The sequence below is a fragment of the Acanthochromis polyacanthus genome, chromosome 1 (assembly GCF_021347895.1).
Source record: "Acanthochromis polyacanthus isolate Apoly-LR-REF ecotype Palm Island chromosome 1, KAUST_Apoly_ChrSc, whole genome shotgun sequence".
NCBI lineage: Eukaryota > Metazoa > Chordata > Actinopteri > Pomacentridae > Acanthochromis > Acanthochromis polyacanthus.
Genome location: NC_067113.1, coordinates 35100496 through 35123249, shown reverse-complemented (window position 1 = coordinate 35123249; position 22754 = coordinate 35100496). Strand labels below are relative to the sequence as shown.

The window sequence follows — 22754 nt, the reverse complement described above, 5'->3', positions numbered from 1 at the left end:
TGTTTTGCATCAAAGTTTGTGGGTTTTTTTTGCATCTTTTGTGGCTATTTGCATTTCATTTAGATTATTTTTGGTCAAATTTTGGGAATGTTACTTCCCTCTGGTCCTTTTAAGTCTTTTGTATTTGTTTACATTAAATTTAGGTTGTTTATTTCCACATTTTGTAGTTTTATGTCTTTTTGTGGTTGTTTTGCATGTTTTTTGTTCCTTTTGCATCTTTTTGTGTTTATTTTACATAATTTTGTCATTAATTTAATGTAATTTTGCATGAATTTTTAAAATAATTTTTTGTGTTTTCTTTGCATCACACTGTGTCTTTCTGTTGGTCAGTTTATGTCACAATAAGGTTTTATTAGACGTTGAATGGTTCTCCTGTGTCACCGCTGTGCAGAACCTCCTCCTGGTTCCATCAGAACCTTCATTGTTCTCTGAGGCTCCCGCTGCTCTTATTGATCCACTTCCTGCATTTTAATCATTTATCTTTTCTGTTGTTCTGACTGCAGATTCATGATGTCATTTAATATTTAAACACAATAAATCCTCAGAGTGGCTTTTTTCTGGAATACCTTCAAAAATAGAAAAACTTAAAGACAAAAATTAAAATAAATAACTGATAATCAATTAAACAGAGCAGAAGAACAAGTGGTGATCCATTGGCTCCTGGATTCCTGCCTGTTCTCTTACACTGTTTAACTTCAGAGGTTTGTCTGTTTTATGGGGTGATCGTGTTTATTGATTAACTGATTGACTTATTGATCAGCTGATCCTGTTGTCAGCAGCAGAAGGAGGAGGTTTGTTTCCATAACGTGATGAGATGATGATGACCCCCCTCCTCTCCTCCTCCCCCCTCCTCTCTGTACCGGAGCTTCTCTCCGGTTGAACCGGATCATTCGGAGGCTCAGTTTTTGGATGAATCTTCATCCTCCGCCGTGATGCAGCTCGACACCTTCAACACCTCCTCTACTCCTCTCCCGGTGTCCCTGGACGACGGCTCCTTCTCGTTCCCGGTGAACGGCTCCGGTAACGGCTCGGAGGCGGGCGGCGGGGCTCCGTCCGCGGGCAGCGCGGCTCTGATCTCGTCCATCTACTCGGTGGTGTGCCTGGTGGGTCTGGGCGGGAACTCCATGGTGATCTACGTGATCTTCCGGTACGCCAAGATGAAGACGGCCACCAACCTGTACCTGCTCAACCTGGCGGTGGCGGACGAGCTGCTGATGCTCAGCGTCCCGTTCGTCGTCACCGCCGCGCTGCTCCGCCGGTGGCCGTTCGGCGCCGCGCTGTGCCGCGTCGTGCTCAGCGTGGACGCCATCAACATGTTCACGAGCATCTACTGCCTCACGGTGCTCAGCGTGGACCGCTACATCGCCGTGGTGCACCCGCTGCGCGCCTCCCGGTACCGGCGGCCCACCGTGGCCAAGCTGGTGAACGCGTGCGTGTGGCTGTTCTCGCTGCTCGTCATCCTCCCCATCATCCTCTTCTCCTCCACCGCCCCCAACTCCGACGGCTCGGTGGCCTGCAACATGCAGATGCCGGAACCGGAGCGGCGCTGGATGGCGGCGTTCGCGGTCTACGCCTTCCTGATGGGCTTCCTGCTGCCCGTGCTCGCCATCTGTCTGTGTTACGCGCTCATCCTCAGCCAGCTGCGCGCCGTGGCGCTGCGGGCCGGATGGCAGCAGCGGCGGCGCTCGGAGCGGAAGATCACGGTGATGGTGACGGTGGTGGTGTCCGTGTTCGTGCTCTGCTGGATGCCCTTCCACGTGGTGCAGCTCGTGGGCGTGTTCCTGCAGAGACACGACCCCACGCTGAGCCAGCTGGCCGTGGTGCTCGGGTACGCCAACAGCTGCGCGAACCCGCTGCTCTACGGCTTCCTGTCCGACAACTTCCGGCGCTCCTTCCAGAGGATCCTGTGTCTGCGCTGGATGGACGGACCCGAGGAGCCGCTGGACTACCTGGACTACTACAGCACGGCCCTGAAGAGCCGCAGACTCAGCGTGGACCTGGACCTGGAGCCGGAGCCGGACCAGGACCCGGATCAGGACCGGGTCCAGCAGGAGGACCGGACCAGGACCATCCAGCAGCTCCAGGACGTAGACTGATCCCAGCAGAGGTTCTAAAGCAGGGACCTTCAGACTCTCAGGCTACTTTAAAAACAGCTCAGTGCTGATTATTGATCATCCATCAATACTGAAGTGTTGTGACCTCACCTGTGACCTCACCTGAGCAGCTGATAGAGACACGTGACAGCACCGAGGGCTCCTATTGGCTGAAGGTGACTCAGCCATCCAAAGACCAACAGTGAACCTCAGAACTTCCGGTGTCCTTAAACGCACTGCAGACTGATTTTCCCTGATTTTAGTGAAACACCGGAAGTGAACCTGTGACGTTTTCCCGCCATCAGCAGGTGAATGTGATGATGTCACACTGAGGCTCCGGAGCTTCTTCAGGTACAACAACAGACACACAAACCAGCTGGAACAACAATATATACAGATTCTAAAGAGTTGCTGTTGAAGTTTCTGCTTCATGTTGTTCAATCAGTCAATCAATCAATCAATCAATAATCCAGCAGCATGAAGTGTGAATGTCGAAGTCTTCAGTTTGTTTCTGTGTGGATCCTCAACCGTCTAAAGTCTGTAAAAACAGAAGCAGCTTCTAAACTATAAATATGTGAAATAAAGCGTGTCTCTGAGCTGCTGTTTTCTAGTTTAATAAATTCTATCTTAAAGTATCTTCTATTTTATTACAGCATCATGTGGACGTTAGAATACTGGAGTCTGGTTCGCTGATGGAAAACAAGAGAATCTGTAAATAAAGAGTTTTATGATTCACTGTAAAGCTAAAGGAAACGTTTATTTTTTTCAGAGGAAACTGTGTTTGATGTTCTACGTTTTCTGCAGATCAATAAAGAAGTGATTCTAACTTTAATGAGTGTCTTCTGTCGTGTTGAGTAGAAAAAATAGAAAAATGAGCTGCTGCAGAGATTTGATTTTGGTTGTCTGGCATCACATTTTGTTTGTTTCACACCTTTTTGTGGTTGTTTTTCATCACTTTTTGTTTATTGTGCTGCTTATTGTAGTCATTTGCATTCAGTTTAGTTTATTTTCGGTCAAATTTTGCAACTTTTTTGCCATTCTATGTCATTCTGTTGTGGTTTTGCAGCATGCGGTGTCTTTTTAGTGCTCAATAACATTTAATTTATGTCGCATTGTGGTCGCATGCATACATTTTTTTCAGTTTTTGCTACATTTTACATTTTTTGTGGTTGTTTTGCATCACCTTTTGTTCATTTTGCACCTTTCTGTGGACATTTACATTTAATTTAGTTTATTTTGCATTACATTTTGGTAATTTATTCTCTCTCTGGGGTCATTTTGCAGCAAATTTTAGTCGTTTTATGTCTTTTTGTGGTCAATTTGCATCAAAGTTTGGTCGTTTTCCATCTTTTTGTTGTTGTTTTGCATCACTTTTTGTTCATTTTGCATCTTTTTGTATTTAATTTAGGTTATTTTGCATAACACTTCTGTATTTTTTACTTCTCCCTGAGTTTGTTTTGCAACAGATTTTTTGCCGTTTTTATGTCTTTATGTGGTTGTTTTGCTGCACGCTGTCTTTTTGGTGGTCAGTTGCATTTAATTTTGGTCATTTTCCATCTTTTTGTGGTTGTTTTGGTTCACTCTGTCATCTTTTGTAGTGCTAAAGAGTTAAATTGAGGAATTTAAAATCTGTTGCAGCAATCCTTATATCACAAACCTTCAGTGTAGTTTAAGATGTGTGTCTGACAGAGTTTAGACTCTTAGTGGTTTCATAAATGCTCGTCGTTCTTGTTGTCTGACAGTAACAAGCTGAAATAATCCAAATGCTTTATAGAAAACAAGACTTCAGGCCTGAAATTACAGCCAGAGAGGAAGACAGAGGCTGTCTGTTCCCAGAATGCACTGCACCTTCATTTCTTTATATAAATACAGACGGCATCCTTCTGAGTTTCCATGGTTACAGAGCTGATCCAATCAGACTGAGCGATGGACTCACGGGGAACTGTTGTAAATCTGATGATGAAGATGGAAAAGATGAAGTGCTCCGTAATCTGCAGCGACCTGAATCAGTCACTGGGATCAATAAAGTTGATGAGAAAAGCTTTTCTCTGGATTAAGGCTCCATCTCATCATCTGCTGTCGGCTCGCTGAAGGTCACAACTCATGATGTCAGTGGCGTTTCACAACTCGCAGTGTCATAAACACTTCAGCTATAATCAATAGTGCCCTCACAACGCACATGTAGACACAGACAACACTAATCAATGAATAAGTAATTGATAAGGTTCTCACAATGAACATGACGTAGGAGAGGTAACAATAATCAATATATCAGTAATCAATAATGTCCTTACAATTAAGGACAGAATATTAACATAGATAATCAAGAATGTGCTCAAAATGCACACATGTGAGACACTTCCAATAATATTCACAATATCAATAATCAATACTGTCGTCTCCCTGTGAAAACGTCACGCATGACCCAAACAACAACCAATAATGTCCTCACGATGCACATCACGTCAGACACAGACAATATGAATCAATATATAGGTAATCAATAAGGTTCTACAGTACAAGTCATGTAAGACACCGTCAATAAAAATGTATGAATCAATAATCAATAATGTCCTCAATGCACAAATGCCTTGTCAAACAGACAATAATCAATATGTCAGTAATCAATAATGTCCTCACAATGCAAAACGTTACGTGAGACACAACAGTAATCAATATATCAATAATAATGTCCTCTCAATGCACAAGATGTGTGAGGGAGACAAAAATAATCAATGTATCAATAATTAACGATGTCCTCACAATGCACGGATCATGTGAGACAATCACGATCAATATATCGGTAATCAATGTCCTCAAAATGCAAAAATGTCATGTTAGACAGACAACATTAATCAATAATCAATAACTTCCTCAGTGTGTGACACACACAGACCTGTTTTGACCCCCTACAGGGGACCGGCTTTTAACCCAGGACTGAACCCTGACTCTGGTTTAGGTGACAATGTGGGGACACCGACACCCACAGACCGGCTCAGTGGGAGGACTGCTTTAAGTGTGACACCACAGGAAGCAGCATGCCCGGTTACCACGGAGACGTACCCACACAGTCACGTCTCCATCGGTTCAGATGAGCCACGGCATTAAACCCAGCCGTCTCTCCTTCTCTGATTGGTCGAGGCCTCCACAAACCTGTGAAGGTGTTTTGTGGTTTCAGGCGCCGACACATTGGCAACAGATCGCTAAAGTGTTGGAAGTTATAAAGCGGATCAGATTTGTTTCTCCATATTTCCTAAAGACACTCAGTCGGACTAAGATCTGGAGAAACTGGAGGCCGAGTAGACACCTTTACCTCTTGGTCATACTCCTCAAATGTTTACTTAACAACCATAAAAGAGAACATCGAACTGTGAAGCTCAATTGGAAGCAAATTTCTGAAACATTGAGAAGAAAACTAAACACTAAAACGTAGATTAGTCTTGTTTCCGTCAGCTGATTCAGAGGAAATAAATTGTGTAGAGTCGTCAGAAGGTGGCGCCATGTTTGAAAACCAGAAAAAAATTTAAAAAGTGGTCGCTTTGTGAAATTTTGTTCATTTAACATCCTTTTTTTAGTTGTTTTGTTACACAATTTATGTCTTTTTGTACTTGTTTTGTATCATATTTTTGTTGTTTTACAGGTTTTTGTGGTTTTGTGTTAAATCTTGTGGTCATTTTGAGTCATATTTTAGTCATTTCACATCTTTTTGTGATCGTTGTGAATGACATTTAGGACATTATATAAGTTCTTGTGGTCGTTTTGTGTCAGGTTTTGGTCGATTTACACATTGTTTTGTCAGATTGCATTTATTTTAGGTTGTCTTGCATCACATTGTGGTCATTTAACATCCATTTTGTGCTTGTTTTGTTTCATATTTTAGAATTTTAGATAATTTTCATATTAATGTAGCTGTTTTGCATCACATATTGGTCGCTTTCGGAATATTTGTGGCTGTTTGTGCGTTTAATTTTGGTCGTTTTGCATTTGACATTTGGTGTCACATTTGTGTCAATTTTGATATCTTTGTACTTGTTTATTGTCACATTTTTGGTCATTTTACACTTTTTGCAGTTGTTTTACATCATATCTTGAATCGTTTTACATTCTTTTGTGGTCGTTACATTTAAATTGAGTAGTTTTTTTCATCACACATCTGATCTGGAATCTGTCCTGGACTCGTTTCCGGACCAGTTTCTGTCCCTCTGAATGAATCTCCAAGCCTTCATCCTCACAGGTTCCCTCCTCCTCTGGTTCTGTTGGATCTGACGCCATCTGGTGGTGAGAACAGAGCCTCACACCTGAGCTGCCTGCTGGATTGTGGGTAAAGCAGTTCTCTGATGACCTGCTGAACACAGACAGACTGGGATTTGAGAAAGCTTCATCTGAGCTGCTGCCAGGAGAGGAAACAGCTTCTAATCAATCACACATTTAATGTATTAATCAATGTATTGATTGATCTGACAGGACAAACACTCAGAAACCAACACAGCAAAGAAAGTGAGGCAGAGTTTGACGGGTTTATCTTCGTCTGGGGCCACTATGAACAGATGCTACACTGAATACTGAAACAGATTTTAAACAGTTCTTCATTAATCAAGCCTGGAGACTACTTAGAGATTAAAAAAACGCATTCATCTGTTGTTTTTGTTCATCGTTTTTATAGAAATCACAGAGGATTTGTCTGAAATTTTCAACAAGTGTTATAAAAACTATAGATACATCATTACTAACGGTATAACACTGACAACAATGTCCTTTATATATAAAAAATAGATTCATATATTAACAGAAAATCTTTGCTTTTTATTCACTGGACACATTTGTCAGGACATTTTCTGTGTTTTTAAAGGATTTATTTAATATTCACAGTTTTTAAACTGCAGATTTGCCATCAGATAACAGAAAATGTTCTATTTTCACTATAGATACACCATTTTATTATAGCTAAGGTCATTTTTTATTTAAAGATTTACAACAGAACAGAAATATTACTGTATTTATTCATGTAAAGAAAATATTACAGAATATTATGGAAGATTTATAATGTATACATGGCTCTAGTTTTGTTTTCCGCTCTGGGTTCTGGTTCTTTGAGTTTATTTTTCATATTTTAAGGGAAAAAATGTAGTTTGGTGAACAGAGCTGCTGGTGTCAGAGGTCACATGATGCTCCGGCTGCCTCAACATCGGCTGTTTGACCTGCAGGTGACCTCACTCACCTGTCGTCTGCAGCTCCATGACTGACAGCAGAGGATGCTGGGAGATATTTACAGCGGTGTGTGTGCTATTGTGTGTGTGTGTGTGTGCTATTGTGTGTGCTGCAGCCTGTTATTAAAGTCATGTTTGATAGCTTTGTTTCTCCACTGAACTCTTCAACTCAGGTTTGTCGGTTCAACACACACACACACACACACACACACACACACACACACACACACACACACACACACACACACACACACACACACACACACACACACACACACACACACACACACACACACACACACACACACACACACACACACACACACACACACAGTCCAGTTTCATCATTTCAGGAAACATTAAATTGATTTACAGTCATCTCCTAAAGGCCTAAACTAAACATAACCTTACCTGAACGTTACCTGAAGAGAGGAGCACAAAGTCCAGGTCCAGGTCCAGGTCCTTTCACTAACAATCTGTCAATAAATAAAGTCAGTGTTCAGGTGATCTGTCAGTCTAAGAGGATGTGATGAAGAGGTGAGGGGGTTGAGGACAGGTGAGGAGAACATGGACAGGTAAGGTCATGGACAGGTAAGGTCATGGACAGGTAAGGTCATGGACAGGTAAGGTCATGGACAGGTAAGGTCATGGACAGGTGAGGAGGTTGTGGACCAGTTCCAGGTGAGTCAGTCTGAGCAGGAACAGGATAATTACCACTGAGGAGCTTTTAGTGTGACGGCTTCAGGATTTACAGCTGAGTGAGTCACAGTGAAACCCTGAAACTTCCTCGATAAGATCTGATCCTGAAACCGCCTCAGTGACGCTAAAAACAGTTCAGATCTTTAAACTGTCCTTTTGTTCCAGGTCCAAACAGTCCAAACGGTCCAGGACTTTGGAGAAGTTCTCCAGGTCGAAGACTTTCCCAGAATCCTGTGGTTTTAGTTCAGGTCTTTCTGGTCCAGGTGGTCTTCTGGTGGCTTCCTACTGACCTGATAACGTGCACTTTTGTGGCCTTTTGGGGCTCGTTTTTTGCATTTTATTGTGTGGACAGTTTGAACTTGTACATTGTAAAAGAAAAAAGTATTTTTAGGATTTGATTTTTAGTTAGTTTTTTAAGTTGGACTAATTTTCAAACACAATCACTGCAGTTTAGTTTTGAAATTAGTTGAGTTTAGTTTCATTTTGGTTCGTGTTTGAAAAGGGGAAGTTTTGTGCAGCTTTCAAACAGCTTTGGTTAAATGTAGTTTTCAAACTGGCTCAGTTTAGTTGAATTCGTTAACATGTTAATTTTGGTTTCAGGTTTATTCTGGTTCATTTTGTTTCGAGGCTCTTCGGTGTTTTTATCATTTCTCTGTTTATAAAATGATCAAACATCTTGTTTTCCTTCTTTCTTCTCATGATGATCAGATCATTAACTGTTCTTCTGGGAACCTCTGAACAGATGAAGCCGTTTGAAGTCGCTCCTCCTCCTCCTCCTCTTTTGTCTCGTCTCGGTGTTTTGGTGTAAGTGTCCTTTAATCCGGCAGCTCATCCAGTTAATCCAGTCTGATAATCGGTTGTTCTGCTCTTTAACAGCTTTAAACCGCCGGACTGGAAGCAGTCGGCTGGAAGGAACCAGAGAAAGCAGTAAACTGCTGTCTGTGTGGGGACACTGGTTCTGACTGGACCTGGCACTGGTTTAACTGGTTTATGCAGAGCTGGGTCCAGTTAGAACCAGGATCACTGCAGACATCAGTTAGAGTCCAGAATAATAATAATAGAAACAACAACTTTCATTATTATTAGAATCAATTATGAATAAATCAAAGAATTCTGGTGTTTAGGCGCCACAAAATGTGAAAAACATCCAAAGAAAATCCAACTGAACACGACTCAAGCACCAAAAAATGCAGAGAAGTTGAGAAAACGTGTTTAAATTAAAGAGCCGTCATTAACGGACAGAAAAGTCAGCATCATTAGGATCACTTATGAATGTGTTTTAGGCACCAAAAAATGTGAAAAATGTCCAATAACATTAAAAAAAACATGCAGAGAAGTTGAGGAAACATGTTCAAAATAAAGAATTTTAGGTCTCGGGTGTGAAAAACTGTGAAAAATGTGTAATAAAAGTAAGAAAACAACAGAAAAGTTGAGGAAACATGTTGGAATGAAAGAATTTTGATGCTTAGGTGTGAAAAATGTGTCAAACAAAAATCCAACAAAAATCCAAAAAATGCAGAAAAGTTGGGGAATCGTTTTCAAATTACAGTATTTGGGGTTTTTAGGCATCAAACAATGTGAAAAACATCCAACCAAATTAAGAAAAAAACGCATAAATGTTGAGGAAACGTGTTCAAATTTAGGAGAATAATGTAGAAATATTTATTTAATGCACCTTTTAAAGACCGATGATCACAATATTGACGATATTTCACAGTTAGATCAGAAATTATCTGTAAAATTGTGTCTTTTCTGACACTCTGATGATTCATTTCTACATTTATTCTGAAATCTATCCAGGGTTTATGGGATTATTTCACAGCTTAAAATGGTTTCAGTGGTGAAAACCTTTAAATACACTAAAAATATTCCTTATTTTTAACGGAAATTCTGCTTTTGGATCCTTCCTGTTCTTTGTATTTCCAGCTTCTCTGATCAATTTAATTCCAAATAAATGTGATTAAAAGTCATAAATACCTTCAGAATTTCATTTATTTTGTGTCTTTAGGTGGTTTTCTGCAACTGTGAGCTGAAAAAGTCCTTAAAATTCTGTCTTTTTTAATGTATTAAAGGCTTACAGGTGGAATCTGATGTGGTTTTAAATGGTGTTGAATGTTAATGGTAGCTCAATTATTGTGTTTTTTTAATTGAATTTGGTTTAAGTGGTGAAGCAGACCAAACACAATAAAAGATGAATTCATTTTTCCTGTTCATGGATGCTTTCTTTCATTTGGATGTTCAGCTCTTTTGTTCACTTTGTTTTCAAATAAATGTGATAAAATGTCACAAATCTCCCCAAAACGTCCTTTAAGTCGCATTTAACAACCAAAATCTGATCAATTTCTGAGATTATTGTTCTTATTCTGTGCATTTTCATCTCCTCTGATGATTTTAATTTCATAATAATTATAGAAGATTAATGCCTGAATGTGATTAAATGTCATAAATATCCTCTGAATGGAGTTTCGTCTGTTTCTAGGTGGATTTTTTGAGCTGAAACATGAAGGAATTCTAAAATTCTGCCTTTTTTAATGAGAGTTTTGTTTGAAGAGCTGAGAGGTGGAGTCAAGAATGTTCAAAAATCTGGTCATTTCAGCTCACTTTAATTTTACATAAATCCAATTTAAAGCCAGATATATTCTCAGAATGTGCTTTAATTTGTGTTTTCTGGAACTATGAGCTGAAAAACTGAAGAAAAACATGTTTTTTACGGGAGTCACACACAAAAAAAAAACACAAAAATGTGCTCGTTTCAGCTCCTTTAATAACAAATAAATGATTTAAAGCCAGAAACACACTCAGAATGTGTCTTAATTCATGATTCTGGAGCTGTAAGCAGAAGAAAATTCACTAAAACTGAATATTTTGTCATTAGAGTTTGGTATAAAGAGCAGCAGGTGAACTCACATTTAACAGGAATAAAAACACCTGCTCACTCTGGCTTCTAATTATGGTTTTTAATGCACTAAATTAGCAAATAAATGTTAAATTTAGAATTAATTGTAGATATGAAACTGCTTTCATTTATTCCAATAAACCTTTCACCACTTTAATTTCAAATAAATGTGATTTAAAGTCAGAAATATGCTGAAAATGTTCTTTAATTTTCTGCAGCCGTGAGATGAAAAAATGACTAAAATTAAGATTAAAATCTGCTCATTTCAGCTTCTTTGACCATTTTAATTAGAAACAAATGAGATTTAAAGCCAAAATAAGCTCAGGATGCAGTTCAATTTATGTTTCTACACCTGTGAGATGAAAAATGGACAAAAAATGAGTATTTTAATGGGAATAACATCCAACAAGCCATAAAAATGTGTTCATTTCAGCTCCTCTGACGTTTTAATTTCAAATAAATGTAATTTAAAGCCAAAAATAAGCTCAAAATGTGTTTTAATTTGTTTTTCTAGAACGGTGAGACAAAAAAATGGATGAAAAATCGTATTTTAAAGAGCTGCAGGTTCAAGATTTGTCTTTTAATTCTGTTTTTAATGCAGTAAATTAACCAAATAGAGTGAAAACTGATCGAATTTTCTGCTTTAAATGTTAAATTCTGAGTGATTTATGGAGATGAAACTCCTCCTAATCGATCAGTTATCAGCTCTGATCGGCTGGGATCGATCAGGTGGAGGATCTGACTCCACCTGGGTGGAGGTGCGGCCTGCCGGAGTGACGGAGGTCCGGAGGGTTGGACCTGCCGGGGGGAGGAGGACCAGCAGCCGCAGGTCACCGCCGCCTCCTCCTCCTCTCCGGCACTCTCCGCTCGGCTCGGCTCGGCTCGGCGCCTCCACCCGACCAGGACGCACAGGACCGGGACAGGACCGGGACAGGACCGGGACAGGACCGGGAGACCAGGAGACCCGGAGTGGGACCTGCAGGATCCGCGTTCCGGCCGCGGACTCCCGCCATGCTGGGGACGGTGAAGATGGAAGGACACGAAGCTCCGGACTGGAGCGGATACTACAGCGAGGAGGTCGGTGTCTGTGTCCGCCTCACGGGGGCCGGAGCCCGTGTAGGGGCCGGGGATGGGACCCGGTCCGGAACACACTAAAAACTATTTTTCTAATGAAGTTCAGACCGGGATGAGATTTTAATAAAAGTTTAAGAGTTTAAAGTTTCTCTTGGAATAAATTAATTTCTAGAATAAAATCTTAAGATTATTCTAATAAATCAGAGTTTAAGGAGCTGAAAAACCCACAAAAAAGACAAATTAAATCTCTATGTTTATTCTAACCATTAAGCTTAATAATACAAATTGTTTTTAGTTCGTTGTTTAATTAGACTCTGTGTGAAAATGCTCTAAAAATGAAAGTAAAACGTCGCTTTAACGGGATTCATCAGGTTTAATGTCAAACTGCGGGGTTTTTTAAAGCCGGATTTTCTGTCAAACTGAAAGAAACCAGAGAAAATAAACCAGTTTTGTATAATAAAGTACTAACACTCTTTAGTTTTCATCATTCTGGTGCCGTTTTTAATTAGAATCGCGTATTTCTTTCCTGTGAAACCCGCTCAGATCAGGTGTTAAAATGTCGATATAAAATAAAACGAACGGATTCATTCTGACACTAAAATGATGTTTTATTAATATTATTTGTATTATTATAATAGAATAAAAATTAGGCGGATTTAAACGGTCTTTTATTAACTTCTTAAAAACAGAAATAACGGAGGAAATCACATTAATTCCTCATAATATCCGTTAATTCAAACGTTTTCTTCATTAAATCTGACTCTGCTGCTGCTAAAAATCGGATTATTTTAACGATTATTTGTTTAAATTATTGTTTGAGGAGAAAAACGGGCGACGAGCTGCGGGTCTGATGGGAGTTCAGTTCATTCAAATGAATAATTCTGTCAAATATAAACGAAAATATGAAAATACTTCAGAGATTAAAGCTGATTTTCGACATTTAGATTCAGAAGAAAACGAAAGAAAAAAGCAGAATAAAGTTAAGAAGCAAAAATTAGATTTTTCTCCTTAAAAATCAGGATTCTACTTAAATTAATCGTGTTTATTTATTTAGATAAATTGAGTTTTAAGAGGCGAATTTAAGCTTAAATGTTGAATTATTCTAAATATTTATAATAATCCAGAAGCTGTTGTTACATTTAAGCTTTAACAGGCTGCTTTTATTATTATTATTATTGTTAGTAATAGTAATAATAATAAACCCTCTGACTTTACGTCGTATTACTCTCTTCAAAGTTCTGTTTAATTTGATATTTTTCCACTTTCAGAACACAAACTGAAGCTAAATTTAAATTACTGACGTTTTTAAATGATCTATTGCTGCGTTAGGTTGACTTAAAAAAGATTATTCACTTTTCTTAACCTTAAATTCATAAAATATAATTATTGTATGAATTAAATTAAAATAAAAGCCTCGTTTTGCTTTAATTCTGCTGGTTTTGTTGCTTATTTGCTCAGCAGCAGCGTATTTAATGCAGCAGCTTCACCTGCAGGACCGCTGTCATTTAGGAATATTCACTGTTTTATTATTACTACATGAAATAAATAATGTGCTGAAAATGTGGCTTATAAGGGTCAAATTAAATCATTAAAACGGGTTTTTGTCACATATTCAGATTAAAAACAGTTTTTCTTGCTGCTCTGATATTAAATCAGTTCGTTGGTGAAAGAAAAATGTTTGAAATGTTTTTAAACGTTTTAATTTTAACGTTTTAAAATTCTCACAGCTGAAATAAAAACACCAGATGTTTATATTAATAACAAAACAGCAGCAGCTCCGATTAATTCCAGTGATTTGTTTCTCAGAAGCTGCATTTATGTGACGCAGGGAATCAGTTTTAACATTAAGATGCTGGTTTACATGTAAACCACCAGCAGGGGGCAATAAAACAAATATCTGATCAATAACTCACTGATCAGGTGTTGGGGGGAACTGATGAGGAGTTTGTGGTTTTTCTCTGCTCTGATCCGGTTCTACTGGTTCTGACTGTTTTTAATCTGGATTTAATGGTTCCAGATGTTCCAGAACCTCTTAGATCAGATCAGACAAATTGAATCTGTAGCTGGTTCTAAACCGGTTCTAACTGGTTCTGTGGTCTGATCAAACCACTTCCTGTCTGTTTAAACCGGTTCTGTCGGGTCTACTGAGCACTGATCTCCAACCATGTCGGAGCTGTAAACCTGGTTCTGATCTAATCTAAAAAGGTCTGCTTCCTCTCTGACTGATTCTGCTCCTGAAGCTAACTGGTTCTAACTGGTTCTAACTGGTTCTGTTCTCTCTGCAGATGTGCTCTCCAATGGACTGCATCTGGGATGGGTTGTGGTCTAGCTGGTTCTGACTGGTTCTGGTTCTAATAGGTTCTTGTCTAACTGTTTCTGATCTCTTGCTAGGCGTCCTTTCCAGTGGGACGGTGGTGTGACAGGTTCAGGTTGAGGTTCTAACTGGTTCTGGTCTCGTTGCAGGTGCACTCCTTAACGGTTGGCAGCAGAGTGGGTTCTGGTTCTGGTTCCAGTCCTAACCGGTTTTGGTCTCTCCTCAGGTGTACTCTCCAATGACGGGCAGTGGAATGGGTTCTGGTCTTGGGATGGGATCCATGTCTGGTTACATGTCGAGCAGCGGGACCACGTCCGGTTCTTTCAACATGTCGTACAGCGGTACCGGTCTAAGTCCGGCTCCAGTCGGAGGGATGGGTGGCTCGGCACCGTCGGCCATGTCGGGCCTGGGCGGGGGTGTGGCCTCCATGGGTGGGGCCCTGAGCCCGTCCAGCATGAGCTCAGTATCGGCCCAGCAGGCCTCCATGGGCCTGAACCCGTATGGGGGCATGAGTCCCACCATGAGCCCCGGCATGGCGTACGGCGGCAGCGGGTTGAACCGAGCCCGAGACAACAAGGCATTCAGACGGAGCTACCCGCACGCCAAGCCGCCCTACTCCTACATCTCGCTCATCACCATGGCGATCCAGCAGGCGCCCAGTAAGATGCTGACGCTGAGCGAGATCTACCAGTGGATCATGGACCTGTTCCCGTACTACCGGCAGAACCAGCAGCGCTGGCAGAACTCCATCCGGCACTCGCTGTCCTTCAACGACTGCTTTGTGAAGGTGTCGCGCTCGCCGGACAAACCGGGGAAGGGCTCGTACTGGACCCTGCACCCGGACTCTGGGAACATGTTTGAGAACGGCTGCTACCTGCGTCGTCAGAAGAGGTTCAAGTGCGAGAAGAAGATGACGACCAAGTCTGACGGCAGGAAGGAGCAGGGGGGTGGCGGAGCGTCTCCTGCAGCGGACGCCATCAAAGCTCCGGGACTCCTGGACTCTTCCCTGCCGTCCTCCAGCCAGGCGTCCTCGCCCCCGGGCCTGGACCTGCGGGGCGGTGTGGGGTCGGACCTGAAGGTGTCCGGCTCCCAGCTGCTGTCCTCGCTGTCGCTGCCCCCCCACTCCATGGCCCACGAGTCCCAGCTACACATCAAAGGCGACCCGCACTATTCCTTCAACCACCCGTTCTCCATCAACAACCTCATGTCGTCCTCAGAGCAGCAGCACAAACTGGACCTGAAGGCCTACGAGGCGCTGCAGTACTCCTCCTACAACGCCGGCGGGGCGTCCGGCCTCGGAGGCAGGACCATGGAGCCGCTGGAGGCCTCCTACTACCAGGGCATGTATCCCAGACCGCTGCTCAACACCTCGTAGCTGCCGCTGCACCTCCTGCCTGGACTCTCTGCATGCAGCTGTCCTGGACTTCCTGAGTGACTGTGATGAACCGGAGACTCTGGACTGAACTCCTGCACTGTGACCGAACCGGGACGCTAACAGACACCTGAACTCTCAGCCGGTTTACGTGCTCCCAGGTCTGTGGTCTCCTTTTACACACCGAGTCACAAACAGTCTGAAGGTATGAAAACATCGACGCAGGATCCCACAGGTCACCAGGTCAGACCAGAACCGGCGGCTCAGGATCGGTAGGAACCTGCTGATTCATGTCCTGAACCCAAGTATTGATGTCCCCGTTCTGTCTTCAGCTTCCTGGATAGTTACATTCAATCACTTTAAAGAACCCCAGAACGATTGACCTGCTGGTTCCTGGACACCTGAGAGTCCTGGTTCTGGTTCTGATCCTGGGTTTGAGGTTTACATGAAAGCTTGTAGCCTGTTTACTCAACGTTACATCTCTCCAAACTCCATTCAAAGTCCTGCTAATTTAAGAGACGCTGCATGTAGGTGAATATTTGCTTCAATCAGAGCAGCGACACCAAACTCCAATCATAAATCAGACGATTTCACACACGTTTCTCAGAAAATCAGCGTAAATCAGAGAGCACTGCTGGTTAAACCGCATGGTTTCAATGATTCACCGTGAAGAACATGAGAACAAACGACCTCCTGGTCCTGATTCCACCAAACTCCATCTAGATTCCTGCTGATCTAATATCTGCTGAATGTAGGTGAAAACTGATGAGGAGTTTTTACAAACATGAAACCAAAGTCCAATCAAACATCGGTCGGTTTTGACGCTAATCTCAATATAAACCAGTTAGACGACATTTTACTGGATAGTTTCAACGATTCGTGTTGAAAAAGACCAAATGGTTCCTGAACACCTGAGAGTCCTGGTTCTGGTTCTGATCCAGGGTTTGAGTTTATCCTGAAAACTGCCGTCCTGTAACCTTTTTTTGTGCCTCTCTTTTAATATTCACTACTGTTTAAAAGTTTGGGGTCATCCAGACAACTCCATGTTTTCCATTAAACTCACACTTTTATCCATGTGCTAACATAACTGCAGAAGGGTTTTCTAATCATCAATGAGCCTTTCTACACCATTAGCTAACACAATGTAGCATTAGAACACAGGAGTGATGGTTGCTGGAAATGTTCCTCTGTACCCCTATGGAGATATTCTATTAAAAATCAGCCGTTTACAGCTAGAATAGTCATTTACCACATTAACTATGTCTACACTGGATTTATCATTCATTTAATGTCATCTTCATTGGAAGAAAATTGCCTTTCTTTTAACAATGAGGACATTTCTAAGAGACCCCAAACTTTTGAACAGTCGTGTTCGTTTCATTCAAATGAAAGTTTGTTAATTTGCTTAAATCCGAGCGGCTAATATGAAACGACCCCAAACTCATTTAAATATCCTTCGATTTTAGTCACATTTCTCAGATAATCAGTGATTGTTGCTGGTTGAAGCTGCATTAAAACACCAAACAGTTAATCACCATTGAAACCATTAAAGCGGCAGACTGAGCGTATCACGTGAACAGAGATCTGACGCTTACATGCAGGTTCAGGTTTCTGGAAACAAGATAAGACCTGATCCTGGTCTCTGGAATCCACATGTGACGTTTATCTACACGACCAGTCTAAAGTTTGGACACATCTGCATTCAGTGGCTTTTATTTCATTATTTTACACATTAAAAACTGTAAAAGAACACAGATGGAATTATGCTGTAAACAACAAAGTCTTCATCTTCAGTATTAATGCAGGAAATAAACCAAATAAATTAAAAGCATTGAATGAGAAGGTGTGTAGAATCTTTAGACTGGTCGTGTTTGAGCAAACTGGATGTTTTAAAAAGCGGATCAGACTCTAGAGACGAAATCTGCTGATCTGAAGCCGTCGGTGTTCATTTAAACCCTGAACCTGTTCCATCTGATCTGACTTTAGGTTTCAGTTTAATTTAAATTATCTGCAGTTTCACCACAAATGATCTTCTTTTGTTTTTAAAGACGCTTTAATGTTTCATTAAAAAATAGCACTTTAAAGTTCCTGTGGACCCTGGGAGGGCCGCGGGTTGAACAGTTTGTTTAGCTAAAGGTCAGAGGTCACCCGGCGGCCTGTCGTCATGGCGACGCCAGAGATGTTTACAGATTAATGACGGGAATTAATTTTTCCGTCGAGAGTTTATTTCTCCCACGACCTCGCCTGCTGCCGCCCTGACCCCTGGAGGGGTCGCGACCCGCGGCCCGAGAACCCGACGCATTAGAGGCTTTTAATTTGAAGGGTCAGTTCACCAGAAAACAGCCTGATTCCTGATCAGCCTCCGTCTGAAGTTCAATCAGTTCAGATCTCTGATGGATCAATAATTATTGATAAACAGGAAGTTTTTAATCCATTTCTCTATGAAGTAAAAATATTTAATCGTGAAAAAAGTTCTTTATCCAATTTAAAATCCTCAAACTATGAATTATTATTGCAGATTTATTCTGATCAATCAGATGATCGATTGATTTGGTTACAGGAAAAGATTCCTAATAAATTAAAGTTTAATTTAATCGAAAAGAAAAAAAATCTTCTTTTTAAAAACAATAAAACAATCAGCAGTTGATTCATGAGTTCAGCCGCCTGGTTTTCCTACAAAATAACATCTTGAAGTTCAATTCTAATAAATGATGTTCAGCAAAAAACATTCAGTTCCATGAACGAGATTTTAATCTTTCATCAAAAGTAGTTTTAATTACTCGGTATTTTTAAGCTGATTATTTTAAAAATGACATCATTCTAACTAGTAAGAGACTTTTTACTGTTTTATGAACATTTTTACGAACACGAGTTTTTAATCTGGAAAAAATGTAAAAATTAAGTTTTCCAAATAGATTTTCTTTTCTTCAGTTTGTTCATTCTAATAAAAATACAGATTAAAATAAACCTTTAAAATTGTTTTTGACATAATTTTAATGATAATTACACCAACTTAACACTGTGCAGAATTTAAAGCTTTAAAACTAAATTCAAGTTGTAGTAAATGAATTAAACTGAGCAGTTTTTTCTCTACTTTGAGTTCAGGATTTCAAATCCATAAAAACATAAAAACTAATGTTTATACCAACGATAAGTAATTTATGATTTAAAGCATATTTAATTATAGAGGAAGGAACTCAGTCTGGTTTGTTGGTTGAGCATCATTTCCTTAGAAGATGTTTAAATTAAAAATATTTCATTTTAACTGCTGTTGTGGATTTTAACACAATATTTAAACCCTAAACTCAAAAAAGACAAACTTAATCAGCCCAAAATTATAAAAACAAAATTATTAATTGAAGAATAAATCCTTTATTATTATAATTTTCCCCAAAGTGGAGGGAATTTCATTTCATAGTTTCTGATATTTAAATGTGGAACCAAAACCAGATCTGCACCTAAACGTATTGTTTCTTCCTTTCACTGTGTTCCATGTCTTCACTTAGTTTCATAAAAATCCGTGCTCTAGTGTTCATGTAATCCTGCAGACGGACAAATAAATGCAATAAAAACATCCTTTCCTCTGCAGAGGCCTCAGATTTAACAGCTTTCTTTAGTTTTCTTTGCAGAAATCCTCATTTTTAACGTCATCAGATGAACACAGAGCTGAAGAAACGAGTAGGATAAAAATCAGAAAGAGAAATAAAATGAAAATACCTGAAATCTAAAAGTGGAGAGTCTAATCGGATGGTTTAGCTCTAGACGCCTGACGAGATGAAGTTCACGGAGAAAAAAGGTTCTGACACGGAACAGCTAAAGACAGAAAAAACATTCATCAGTTCAGGTGAAAAAGTTAAAATAAATACAGTTTAAAATTTAATTTAAAGATCTGAAAATCAAATCTGACAAATCCCAAATCTATGTCCCATTAATTTAAACATCTGGAGTTTGAACAAAAGAGAAAAAAAGAGAAAAGAGAAAAAAAATCTGACTTAAGGAACATTAAAGCTGCTGAGAACAAACCGGACATAAATTATTCAATAAACCTCAGATTTACTGGTGAGAAACTCCCAAAGGTCCAACTGCTGTGGAGAAAAATTGAACATCTGGATCGTTTTTTTTTTTTTTTCACTTGAAATACAAACAAACCAGAAGGAAGCAGAAGCGGATGTTTCTGAAGGTTCTGACCCAACAGAACCTCTGTAATCTGGTCAACATGGAGGCAGGTTCTGGTTTACTGACAGTCAAACTGTACAGAGTCAGTTTAAAGGACCCTGAAGGGGCCACGATGCATTTACAGACCAGTAAAAGTAATTCAGCTCCAAAGAATGTTCTTGGACTTTGGTTTCCAGACTTTAGTTCTTGGACTTCAGCTAAAAGGACCGTTCCTGGGTTTTGGTTCTTTGATTTTAGTTCCTAGACCTTGGTTCTTGTAATTCTTCTCTAGAGAACGTTAATAAACTTTAGTTATTGAACTTTTGCTCCAAAGATCAGTAAAAGTCGTAATCTGAGTTTATTTTTCATCAGCGGCGGTTTGACCTTCAGAAAAAACATCTAACAGTCAATTATCTGACAGATTTTTCTCTTTAAATTGAGACGAACAAATTCAAGTCAAGCTCAGATCAATGTTCTCTGTAATATGCTCAAAAACTAAAGGTTCTAGCTGGAACCAAACATGGTTCTTCACATTAATCTCATACAGACAAAAACAATGTTTCCTCATTAGAGTTTCATCAGTAACAACCACAGGAATCTTTACTGAGGAACCGTTCTTCACCTGCTTTATGTGGTTCTTTTAAGGGTTCTATTTATTGGAGCTCTTTGGTTTAGTCAGAGAAAAGAACATAGAACTGCAATTAATGAATACTGTCATGATTAATAAATCATTTAGTCAATGAAACATCAGAAAACAGAGAGAAACGTCCATCTTGTTGTTCTGTAGGACCAAGAACCCAAAATATTAAATATGTTCTATTGGAAGGAACCCAGACATGCTGTAAATGCTTTTTTTAAACTTAGAAGTGACTTAAAGAATCATCAAGTCCTCTTTAAGAACCTATTTTTAGGTTCTTTGGAGTGCCACTGATGGTGCCTAATGGAACCTTCTGCTGATGGTTCTATGAGGGTTCTTCAAAGAACTGAAGTAATGTGGCCATAAAGGTGATGTGTGGGACTGAAAATGGTTCTTCTGTGGCATCACTTAGAGGAACTATTTTGGATTCCAGGTGGAATCTTTATTTATTTTAGTTATATGAAAACGTCCTGGTAAGATGTTCTTGAAAGAAACATTTCGGTTGATCAGCTGAGTCTTTGGCGCCATGGAAACACAAATCAGACTGTTCTGCAGAAACTTCGGTTCTTGGGAACGTTCCCAGTGATTAAAGTTTCTGCACTTTAGTTTGTCGAATTCAGTTCTTGAACTTTGATCCCAGACTTTGGCTCTTGGAATCCAGTTATTAGACTTTGGTCTTTCAGACTTTAGTTCTTGGACTTAAGTTGCTGGACTTCAGTTCCAAACTATGTTCTTGGACTTTGCTTTTCCAGACTTCAGTTCTTGGACTTTAGCTAAAAGAAACATTCCTGGACTTGAGTTCCTGGACTTTAGCTTTAAAGCTATCTTTCATGGAGTTTGGTTCTTGGAATCTTGTTCTTAACCTTTAGTTCTTGGACTTTGGTTTTTCAGACTTTAGTTCTTGAACTTTAGCTAATAGCAGCATTCTTGGACTTTGGTTTCTTAATCTACTTCTTGAACTTTAGTTGTTGGACTTTTTCTTTTCGAGACTTCGGTTCTTGGATGTTAAAGTTCTTCGGTTCCTCGCTGTCGTCTTGTTTTGATCGCTGCCTGCAGACGGAACTCGGGGCTAAAATAAAGTCAGTTTGGTTGCTATAAATTCCCGTTCCAGTCACCGATCAATAAATCATCCAGGTTCAGGTTTACAGTCTGATCGATTGATTATTGACTGATCGATTGATTACTGACTGATCGGTTCTTCGTCGACGTTTCTGAGGATCTTTGTTTGGTGACTCTCACTCTGTGTGTAAAAGCAGAACCACTTCCTGTCTGTTGAAGCGTCTGTATTTAAACTCAGCTCTCCTGTCCATCACTGATTATTGATTATTGATTATTACCATGTGCATGAATGAAGTGGGAGGTCTTCTTCTTCTTCTTCTCCTTGTTTTCTGGAAGTAATGGGCCGTTTAACGGAATGCTCAGAGCCTCCTCTTCCTCCTCATCCTCGTCTTCCTCCTGAAGGAGGTGAAGGAGGATCGATGTCCAGAAGCTCCTCGTCCTCGTCGTGTTTGTTCTTCGTTGGTTTTCGACTCTGATGCATGTTCTTAACTTATTCTGTCATTTTCAAATAAAACAAAGAAACACTGGAAACCTACTGATTGATTGATTGATTGTTTGATTATTGATTGATCAGCAGCTTTTAGTTCTTTTTGTGAATTTCTTCACTTTATTTAGTTTGATTCAAACTTTTCTCAAACATTTATTGATCAATAATTTATCAGAAAACGACAAAGAGAGAATTCATTCTGATTGATTTCACTCAGATTAAAATTGATCAGTTTATTGATCGGTTTGGTGTTTTCATTTGAACATTATGAGAATTTTTTTTTTATCAAACGGTTGATCGATTATTTATTTATGTGAAAAATCTCTTTGGTGTAAAAACCAGAAGGTTAAATATGAATAAATATCTGCTGCTGTTCTGTAAAAAACACGTATGTTGCTCAGATAACAGTTTAATTAATGAAGAGGGAAAACTTGTATCTCAATCGATCACTAAAGCTGATCAATAAAGAATCATTTCTAAACAATATTGATCATTTTGTGAGAAGAGTTTGAATCCGTTGTGCTAATTACGTAATTAGTTGATGAAGTTTTTCACATTTTTAGAAAAATGAATGAAACAAACAAAAAAAGACTGATTGAATTATTTTTCTTTCAGCTGCAACATTTTTATTCATTTTTTTTTTAAAATTTGACTTAACAATTCAGATTCTGTCAAAAATAAAATTAACACGGAGCTACAGAAAAACCTCTTTCACTTTGTTAAATACAGAATAATAATAATAATAATGAATACCTGCTGAT

General features: G+C 39.8%; 2 protein-coding genes and 1 long non-coding RNA gene across 3 annotated transcripts; 2 read left to right on the top strand and 1 right to left on the bottom strand.

Moving 5' to 3' along the window:
• Nucleotides 1-818: 818 nt before the first annotated feature.
• Nucleotides 819-2925, top strand: sstr1a (somatostatin receptor 1a). The gene is made up of 2 exons (XM_022210162.2): nucleotides 819-2444; nucleotides 2747-2925. Exon 1 carries the CDS (start codon nucleotides 933-935, stop codon nucleotides 2094-2096), a length of 1164 nt encoding a protein of 387 aa, XP_022065854.1. The 5' UTR covers nucleotides 819-932; the 3' UTR covers nucleotides 2097-2444; nucleotides 2747-2925.
• Nucleotides 2926-6037: 3112 nt separating this feature from the next.
• LOC110962248 (uncharacterized) lies at nucleotides 6038-19475 on the bottom strand. Its single transcript, XR_007942049.1, has 3 exons — nucleotides 19373-19475; nucleotides 7712-7776; nucleotides 6038-6438 (listed from the first exon to the last, which is right to left on the bottom strand). It is a non-coding gene; the product is annotated as an uncharacterized LOC110962248 (long non-coding RNA).
• Nucleotides 9059-22041, top strand: foxa1 (forkhead box A1). Its single transcript, XM_022210161.2, has 2 exons — nucleotides 9059-11972; nucleotides 14510-22041. Exons 1-2 carry the CDS (start codon nucleotides 11907-11909, stop codon nucleotides 15656-15658), a joined length of 1215 nt encoding a protein of 404 aa, XP_022065853.1. The 5' UTR covers nucleotides 9059-11906; the 3' UTR covers nucleotides 15659-22041.
• Nucleotides 22042-22754: the final 713 nt, after the last annotated feature.